The sequence below is a fragment of the Ctenocephalides felis genome, unplaced genomic scaffold (genome assembly GCF_003426905.1).
Source record: "Ctenocephalides felis isolate EL2017-DRISC unplaced genomic scaffold, ASM342690v1 CF-g0.4_SCAFFOLD_01604, whole genome shotgun sequence".
Lineage (NCBI taxonomy): Eukaryota > Metazoa > Arthropoda > Insecta > Siphonaptera > Pulicidae > Ctenocephalides > Ctenocephalides felis.
Genome location: NW_020537758.1, coordinates 24,524,403 through 24,534,860, shown reverse-complemented (window position 1 = coordinate 24,534,860; position 10,458 = coordinate 24,524,403). Strand labels below are relative to the sequence as shown.

The following is a 10,458-nucleotide window of genomic DNA, read 5'->3' as shown; positions in this document are numbered from 1 at the left end:
CAATATGGTTGCTTCTCAACAACTAGTCGTGTGTTAGAAATTACCCTAATAATGTTTTTCCCAGAAAGTTATTCCATCTATGTTATGTATGCGCCATAGAGGCGAACCAAAAGATGCGTATCAGTAATTTTAGTTCAACTAGTCACGTACAGAAAGCGCTTTTTCAATTTTATTCAAAAAACAAAATTGCGCGCTCTATCACATGGTTTGGAGGTTGGTATTAGTTTTTCTGACTCTCGATTTTAAGGCTTGTCAAATCGGCTGAGTGACCATCTAAAGTATCTTTTATCTAGGTTATCAAGATAATTTTAACATTGCATTAAAATGATGACGTTTATCGCATGGAAGCCTATTTATAAAATACAATAATTTGCGTTCGTGTTCAATTTTTTCATATAATGCGAGCGACGCAAGCAGTCTTTTATCTTGTGTTGTAATTTTATGATTCATTACTGCAATCATGCTTCAAATATTGGTAAAATTTAGTATTCTACAAGTATTATTTACTTTTGCAATTGTTCAATCATTTTATCTACCCGGCTTAGCGCCAGTAAATTACTGCATACCTGGGGAGCAATCAGATACTTGTAAAGTATGTAAAAAAAATAATTGATGTTTTCATATATGCAATTTACACAATGTTTTTTTTTAGTCTCAAGTTAAATTATATGTGAACCGCTTAAATACAGAGGAATCAATAATACCTTATGAATATCATCATTTTGACTTTTGTGTAAGTGATGAAAGTAATTCACCAGTTGAAAATCTTGGACAAGTTGTTTTTGGAGAGAGAATTCGACCTAGTGCTTACACAATTGAATTTTTAAGTAACAAAAAATGTAATGTTGCTTGCACTAAGGAATATAAAGGTGGTGATGTTGAAAGTGAGAGAAAGCTGACAGATCTGAAAAAAGGTTAATATTTTTTTTATGTAATTTTTATTTTACCATAATATTGCTTCATTGAACATTGTTTATGAAGTAAAGAATGTAATACATAAAGTATTTCAATGTTAATGTACTATTCAGATTTATAATAGATATTCAGTTGGTTGTAACATCTAAATGTTACTTATTTAAATCAATATCAATTATTTGTTATATCTCATAAACGTAGCTTCATTTGGAGAAAATTACTAATGATTGACTATATGCTAAAATATTGATACGCTTAAATTTATAGGAATGAGTCTGAACTATCAGCACCATTGGATTGTTGATAATATGCCTGTGACTTGGTGCTATCCTTTAGAAAATAATAGGCAATATTGTTCTACTGGATTTCCAATGGGCTGTTATGTTAAGCCAGGACAATTGGATAGTTGTGCTGTAAACCCGGCTTATCGCAAACCTGATACATATTATTTATTTAATCACGTAGATTTGACTATTACATACCATAGTGCTGATAAAGAAGATTGGGGTAGCTCTGTCTCTGAGAATAGTGGACGTATTATATCCGTTAAGGTATTATATAAATATAATAAATAGAAATTTTCAAAGTAATAACTATATCTACATAATATAATAGAAACGATTTAACTCATTAAATTTTTTAGGTGATGCCATCAAGTATACATTATGCTGATATTAAAAACCCTGACTGCTCTAAACAAGATACTCCATTAGAAATTTCTTCAAAACCATTAGCTAGCAATGAGGAGTTAAAAATTGCATACACATATTCCATAACTTTTCAAAAAAATAATACTATTAAATGGTCTTCAAGATGGGACTACATTCTAGAATCTATGCCTCAGACCAATATTCAGTGGTACATAATTATATAAAACATCATATAAAATAATTGTGTTTGAAAGTATCTTGAAAATTATTCCGTATTTTTTAGGTTTAGTATCTTGAATTCGTTAGTAATTGTATTATTTTTAAGTGGCATGGTTGCCATGATTTTACTAAGGACTTTACATAAAGACATTGCCAGATATAACCAAATGGAATGTGGTGAAGATGCTCAGGTATAAAATAATATATGTATTAAGCATTACAGTTTTTAGGAAATTTATTGTAATGACTCAATGAAATATTACAGGAAGAATTCGGTTGGAAACTTGTTCATGGAGATGTATTTCGACCACCACGTAAGGGGATGCTTTTATCAGTCTTATTGGGTTCAGGAATTCAGGTGAATATTTTTTTTTTATTTTTATCATGAACATATAACTTAATGCATCATTACAAATGCTAATAATATTAAATATTTGCATTAGGTATTCTGTATGACTTTAGTTACTTTGGCATTTGCTTGCCTTGGATTTCTAAGTCCTGCTAATAGAGGTGCTCTGATGACTTGTGCTATGGTATTATATGTTTTATTGGGAACTCCAGCAGGATATGTATCATCTCGTATTTATAAAAGTTTTGGAGGCGAAAAATGGAAATCAAATGTTATCTTAACCAGTATGCTCAGTCCAGGGTTAGAATGTTTGATTAATATTGATTTATATAAGCATATTTTGAATATGTGATATATTATAATTTATGTTTTAGGATTGTTTTTTGTCTATTTTTCCTGTTGAACTTAATTTTATGGGGCAAGGGCAGTTCAGCGGCTGTTCCATTCAGTACTTTAATTGCTCTGCTTGCTTTATGGTTTGGTGTATCAGTTCCACTCACTTTCATAGGATCATATTTCGGATTCAGGAAAAGGGTAATGTGAATATGGAGATAAATAACTGAATAGATTTTAAGATGAAATAATTAAACCAAATATTTTAGGCACTGGAGCATCCTGTTCGTACAAACCAAATTCCAAGACAAATACCAGACCAGTCAATATATACACAGCCTATCCCTGGAATTATAATGGGCGGAGTTTGCCATTTGGATGCATTTTCATTCAATTATTTTTTATCTTAAATTCTTTGTGGTCAAGCCAAATGTATTATATGTTTGGTTTCCTATTTCTAGTTTTCTTAATTCTTGTGATAACTTGCTCGGAAACAACTGTCCTTTTGTGCTATTTCCATTTATGTGCTGAAGATTATCATTGGTGGTGGAGATCCTTCCTAACATCAGGATTCACGGCCGTTTATCTGTTTATATATTGTTGTCATTATTTCGCCACAAAGTTATCCATAGAAGACACTGCATCGATTATTCTTTATTTTGGTTACACCCTTATTATTGTATTTTTATTCTTTTTATTAACAGGCTCAATTGGATTTTTTGCTTGCTTTTGGTTCATTAGAAAAATTTATAGTGTTGTCAAGGTTGATTAAATGCACATTAAATTTTAAACAAATTTATTTTTAAGAAAAAGATGGTATGTGAATTTATAAATTTTGTACTACTTCATGTATTAAGCATTTTGTATGAATATTATGTAGTCGATGTGTCTCTAATATATTACTGTTGAGCAACATATTTTTATAGATAAGAGTAGATGTAATAATTCATTTTAAGAATTGAGTTACTAGAATTATTCTATTATGCTGTATTATATGTTAATATAACTATATTAAAAGAAAAATTAATAATATTAATGCATCTTTTAATAAACTGAAAAGAACAGAGAACCTAAGCTTTTTCTTTATTTATGCATTCATATTTATTTTTCGTGTTTAATAATAAATTATGTACATATAATCTACGTTTGAAAAAAACGTTTTTATTTTATTAATATTAATGGATAGTATTCAGGAAAATATGCTTTAGTATGCGTTCATTAGTTTTCTTAAAACTACTGAAATTATATGAAAGGAATGTCTGAATAAAATAAAAAAATGTTTAATAACGACCGGCTAGAATTTTTCTAGACCGCCATGAGTTTTTCTTTCGATCATTTAATGAACCAACAATTTTTTTGTTGGTTATGTTCTTTTGCATATCGATATGAAAAATAATTTATTAATTTTCATCGTTGTCAATGAATTTTGCAGAACTAGCAAATAGTATAAATTCATGAATAATGAAAATTCTCATGAAAAATTGTTTTTGATTTGATTTGCATCAACAAAAATAAATTATCTCGATAATTTTATCGTTTCAATTCATTATCAATATATGTCATTGTTTTGCGCATCAGTTCAGACTGGCGGCCAATCGCCTCGCCTTACCGGCAGTAGACAAGCAGAGCATTTTGAAGCAAATTAAAATCGTGCACGTTTTTACTATTTATCAGTTGATGTGGTGATATAAGAAGGATTTTACTGTTTCTTAATACTATTGGTAAAAATGGAGCTTATACAAGTTCTCGAAAAGACTGTATCCTCAGGTGAGTTTCTTCTTTTATTCACTTGAAAGCAAGGTTATTGTTCATGAAAGTTCGTTACAAATACCCTATGGCGGCATATCATTATTCTTAGTATTCTTCAGTCTTTTACCTCATTTTATAATTTGTAGATACGATTAATTGTGCGAGCACTATTTCTATTGATTTTTATTTGCCAAAATATAAATTTAGTTTTAGCCTCTAACCTATAAATTTGCAATTGTGCAAAATGCAACTCGAGTGCAATCATAGGAGTTACAATAACTATAGATATTATTTCTCACAAATATTTAATCCTCGCATTGAAATAAATATCGTTTTGTTAATTCTTTGATTGCGGTATGGCTGAAATTTAGATTATTTTTCAATTTGTATTTTTTTTTAATCTTATATGCAGCAATCACTTTTAAACTTTTGAACTTAATAATCATTTCTGCTATTAAATTAAAGAATAATAATAATAATATCCAACAAATATTTGAAGATTATTGCCATCAATAATTATTAGGTTAAAATATTTTTAATAGTATTATATACATAAATATGCATATATTGAAGTCTTGTCATGTAAAATTTTAAAATGTTTAAATAATTGAACTCAATAAAAATATCTGGATAAAAATAATAGAAAATAGATCTGAATTATTTTAAAAACTTTATTTTCAGATAAAAATGAGTTGGAAGCAGCACAAACTTTTCTGGAGCAAGCTGCTGCCAGCAACTTGTCAGAATTTCTCAAAATGCTCTCTGATATCTTGGTACACGGTGGTAATAGTCCTGTTACTCGAATGGCAGCTGGTTTGCAATTAAAAAATCAGCTAACTAGTAAAGATGAAACCATCAAACAACAATTTCAACAACGCTGGTTAAGTTTTCCTGAAGATGTTCGGAATTACATAAAGAAAAATGTAATATACTTTATATATATATATATATATATATATATATATATATATATATTGATTTCATACTTGTTATATCTATTTAGCATCTGATGTATGAAAATATTTATGAACTTGAAAATAATTTAATAATTCTAAAAATTTAAATTGATGAACAATAAATTAATCTTTGTTCTTTTCTTGATTTTTTTTAATGAGCATTCCATATCTTACTTGCGAGATTATTGTAATATTTTGACAAAAATAAATTTGTTGTTAATGGTTTATATTATATTTATTGCTTTTTGTAGATCCTTCAAGCTCTGGGTACAGAAAATTCTAGACCTAGTTCTGCAGCGCAGTGTGTTGCTTATATGGCTGTTGCTGAACTACCGGTAGGACAGTGGCCAGATTTAATTAAATGTCTTGTTGATAGTGTTGTTGTACCCAGTTCTACAGAGATGCAAAAAGTCGCTTCTTTAGAAGCTATTGGTATGTATTTATTTTCTGAATCACATTCAATTTTTATTATGTTTTATTCAAAAATTACTAAATATGATGTTTATTTATACAGGTTACATTTGTCAGGATATAGAGTCTGATGTTTTAACTGCTCAATCTAATCAAATTCTCACTGCTATTATTCATGGCATGCGTTCTGCTGAACCAAGCAATCATGTTCGACATGCTGCTTGCACAGCTTTATTCAACTCTCTTGAATTTACAAAGTCTAATTTTGAGAGAGAAACTGAAAGAAATTTTATTATGGAAGTTGTTTGTCATGCAACTCAATCAGAAGATACATCGATCAGCGTTGTTGCTCTACAATGTTTAGTCAGAATTTTGTCTTTATATTATCAATACATGGAACCTTATATGGCTCAGGCTCTTTTCCCTATAACTTTGGAAGCCATGAAATCAGAGAATGATGAAGTTGCATTGCAGGGTATTGAATTTTGGTCTAATGTTAGTGATGAAGAGGTTGATTTATCAATTGAAGAATCTGAAGCCAGAGAAGCAGGTAATTTTCACTTAATAATACCTTTATTATTTACAAATGGCTTATATTTGAAACTGCACTGTTGATATAAAATACATGTACTAATTCTAATGTACTAATTTCTAATGAAAACTGCACTGTTAATATAAAATTACATAAATTTGGACGTCAAATGTGAAACTTACATAGATTCTATATGAACAACAATTATTTTTAAAAACTTTAAAATTTTGGATAATATTTGTTAGACTATAAATATTTTTTTATATAAGGCAGAACAAAATTATTATTATTTCACAAGGTGTCATTGTTTTATATTAAAATTTCATAATGTGATAAAATATTCTATAAACATAATGTTTTATTTCAAAAATAAAGAAGATTAAGGATATAAGTGTATATACTTGCAACAATCTTTTCATTAATGTAGGCAATTAAAAAAAGTTAAATTAATTTATCTTTTGCTGATTCATTCATTGGGGCACTATGCAAAATATTGTTCAAAATATATTTTGAACATATTTTTGGAATAAAAATGTGTAAATGATATTCAATTTTTCTTGAAGTAATAAAAATGTAGAATATTTTGTAGACTGATATTATTTCTTATTCTTTATATTTTTTTTTGAAGATGGATTTTTTTTTTTTGTTTGGATTTTTCTTCAGTGAAAGTTTTTTAAGATTATAAAATTAACTACAGTTGTATATGAGTGATGCAATAATCTACTAGAGAATAAAAATAATTGATTAAAGAAGTTCTTCTTTTAGGCCGTCCTCCAACGAGAACATCTAGACATTATGCTCGAGGAGCTTTGAAATATCTAGTACCAATTCTTATGCAAAAATTAACAAAACAAGAAGAAATTGATGATGAAGATGACTGGAATCCATCTAAAGCCGCTGGTGTGTGCTTAATGTTGCTGGCAACATGCTGTGAAGATGAAATAGTTCCACATGTTCTACCATTTATTGAAGAAAATATAAAATCGGAAAATTGGAGGTACAGAGATGCTGCTTTGATGGCCTTTGGTTCAATTCTTGGTGGATTAGAGACAAATACTTTAAAACCATTAGTAGAACGAGCAATGCCTACAATGATTGAATTGATGTATGATTCAAGTGTAATCGTGCGAGATACTGCTGCCTGGACATTTGGTAGAATCTGTGAAATAATTCCTGAAGCCGCAATAAACGAGACTTATCTAAAGCCTTTGCTGGAGAGTCTTGTAAATGGTCTGAAAGCAGAACCAAGAGTAGCTGCTAATGTTTGTTGGGCATTTACAGGCTTGGCAGAAGCCAGTTATGAAGCAGTTGAAGGTGCTGATGAAAACTCTCAGCCTGAGACATATTGTTTATCACAGTACTTTGAATTCATTGTACAAAAACTTTTGGAAACAACTGATCGACCAGATGGGGCTCAGGCTAATCTTAGATCAGCTGCTTATGAAGCACTGATGGAAATGGTGAAAAATTCACCAAAAGATTGTTATGAAACTGTACAAAAAACTACAATCGTTATCTTGGAAAGATTGCAACAAGTCATGATGATGGAAAGCCATATTGCAACCCATAGTGATAGGTCGCAGTTTAATGATCTACAATCACTATTATGTGCAACTTTGCAATCAGTTTTGAGAAAAGTTAATCCAGAGGATGCTCCAAAAATTTCTGATGCAATAATGAGCGCATTACTTTCTATGTTCAGTTCAAATTCCTGCAAAGCAGGTGGTGTACAAGAGGATGCTTTGATGGCCGTTTCAACTTTGGTTGAAGTTTTAGGAGAAGGCTTTTTAAAATATATGGAAGCCTTCAAACCATATCTTTGCATTGGTTTAAAAAATCACCAAGAATATCAAGTTTGTGGGGCTGCAGTGGGTTTAACTGGCGACATATGGCGAGCTCTCAAAATTAAAGTGCTTCCATATTGCGACGAAATTATGACATTGTTATTGGAAAATCTGGGTGACAGCACCATACATCGTTCAGTTAAGCCACAAATTTTTTCAGTGTTTGGTGATATAGCATTGAGCATAGGTCCTGAATTTAAAAAATATCTTGAGGTCGTACTGCAAATGTTAGCTCAAGCATCACAAGCAGATGTTGACAGAAGTGATTTTGATATGATTGATTACTTAAATGAATTACGAGAAGGTGTGCTTGAGGCATATACTGGTATAGTCCAGGGTTTGAAAGGCGATGGACCTACTCCAAATCCTGATGTTATGTTGATGCAGTCGCATGTTCAATTTATTGTCCAATTTATAACTGTAGTTTCCCAGGATCAAGACGTTTCTGACACTAACATTGCATTGGCTTCTGGTCTTGTAGGTGATTTATGTACTTCATTTGGTGCTGCAATGTTACCTTTACTTGATATGGAACCTATTACTGAGTTACTCACAGCTGGTAGAAGATCTCGTGTTAGCCGAACGAAAACTTTGGCGACATGGGCCACAAAAGAAATTCGGAAACTTAAGTCTACTGCTGCTGCCGCCAGTTGGTAAGCATACTATAACCTTTTTATTGGTTTCATAAATTTTTATAGCAAATTCTTTTTGTTTCCTTTTTATAAAAAATGGGAGTAAAACCTCTATACTATTTTGTTTCGATAAGAAATTATATTGAATCTTTTATTAATGTTGAGGATTATATGCAAAATCCTTCGACACAATATCAATCTTTTCTATGTTATTTGCCTTTTATATAATCTGCTAAAAGTTTTTGTGTTCACAATATTCATGTAGTTCCATTATGTTTAATATGCAATTATTTCTGAGTGGGTTATATGTGATTCATTTTTCAGATTTACTTCCAATCAAAATAAATTCTATGAAATTGTGGTCGCACTTCACTAAAAGATCAAGTCTAACAGTCATAAGGATTAGGATTTAGATAAAATATTGGCCTATGTTAATTTTATTTTTAACTATTTGTAATTTGAACGTAACATTCAGATTTAAATTCAAGCGACAGTGGTTTGATATTTCAACAATTTGAATTGGTTATTATGAAATGAAGCAAGAACAATAAATTTGAGTATAAATTATTCTATAAAAATTATTGCTTACATCATCTACAATTGTCCTGTTTATTTTTGTTTGGCATTACTTTGTATGAAATACAATCAGATGTATGAATTTGTTTGAGGAAGAATGTCTTTCTTGATTATATGAATGTGTTTTGTATTATCAGTGCTCTTCTGACTTTTTGATTTAAGGTTGTATGTAATATTTGAAATTTGTGATTATGTTGGATGCCTCTATATTCTATTGCAAGTTGGACTCATGAATAAAATTTGTGTGTTTTTGGTATTTGTTAATGCATGTACAAACTAGAATTCGATCCAGTTTTAGGAATTGCTAAAATGCTCTAAAAATTATTTGAGTAAAATTTCATAATACAAATTGTTAAGAGCTCATGACATATCCTATATACATATACATGTAATGTACATGCATATATGCAAATGTATATATGCATGTATAAACACATGCATATCATGATATATTCTTGTTTATGTGTGTATATGTATATGTAGGTATATGTATATATGTGTTTATATGTATACATATAAGCATATATCACATTCCAATATTCACTAATTTTATAAATTATTTGAATACATTCAATTATGGACAAAATTATGTGTAACAAAGTTTAATTTATGAAAATTTGAAACTAAACTTTATAATGTCTGAATAGTTTTAATGTGTGCCAATGTAAATGTTGTACTAATTTGATTTATCGAATGAATCTTTAATGAGACTACTTGACATAATCATAATAAACACTGCTGTGATTTGAGAGAGCTCGCAAAGTTTTTAATTTTTTATATACTTATATAAATATATCTTTCAATTGCATAATGCATAAACTAAAAACTGAACTGTTCAAAATATGAAATAAATTTGCGTTAGCTCTCTCAATATTTAACTATTAATTTTCAATCATTAGTGTGATAATTGTTAAATGAAATTAATCTTAAGAGAATATTGTTATTGTACGTTTAGTATGAATCTATTTATGAAAGATACTTTAATGAGGTGTTATTGTTTGAGTGACTATAGTTGGCGAATGAAATAGCAGCATTACCTTTCATGAGGCATAGTTAAAATTTAATGCAACTCGGTTTTTGCTTAATGATACTGCTAATCGTAACAGTACTGTTAATTTGAATCATGAATATCAAAATATTTTTTTCAAATCGGGTCAATTCATTCGATGGTTATTAAAATAAGTTTTCACTTACTGAAATTTCATTAATTTACTACTTTTTTTTTTGTAAATTTAGTGTATATTTACATTATTGGCAAAATACTTTGAGAATTTTTTTTTCAACATCCGTAA

General features: G+C 29.4%; 2 protein-coding genes across 3 annotated transcripts; both read left to right on the top strand.

Annotated features, from left to right (window-relative positions):
• Positions 1-267: 267 nt before the first annotated feature.
• Positions 268-3,531, top strand: LOC113372159 (transmembrane 9 superfamily member 2). Its single transcript, XM_026612489.1, is given in 10 exon segments — positions 268-592; positions 653-914; positions 1,183-1,466; positions 1,559-1,773; positions 1,849-1,975; positions 2,050-2,142; positions 2,228-2,433; positions 2,508-2,667; positions 2,736-2,829; positions 2,832-3,531. Coding segments are annotated over 10 exon segments (1,980 nt in total). The 5' UTR covers positions 268-460; the 3' UTR covers positions 3,239-3,531.
• Positions 3,532-4,073: 542 nt separating this feature from the next.
• On the top strand, positions 4,074-9,130 carry LOC113372963 (importin subunit beta). 2 transcript variants are annotated; one of them, XM_026613293.1, is made up of 6 exons: positions 4,074-4,233; positions 4,897-5,138; positions 5,423-5,603; positions 5,686-6,132; positions 6,880-8,611; positions 8,915-9,130. In XM_026613293.1, coding segments are annotated over exons 1-6 (2,643 nt in total). In that variant the 5' UTR covers positions 4,074-4,193; the 3' UTR covers positions 8,916-9,130. The 2 variants fall into 2 exon arrangements, with proteins under 2 accessions (XP_026469078.1, XP_026469077.1); XM_026613292.1 differs by lacking the exon at positions 8,915-9,130 and having other exon boundaries at positions 6,880-8,615.
• Positions 9,131-10,458: the final 1,328 nt, after the last annotated feature.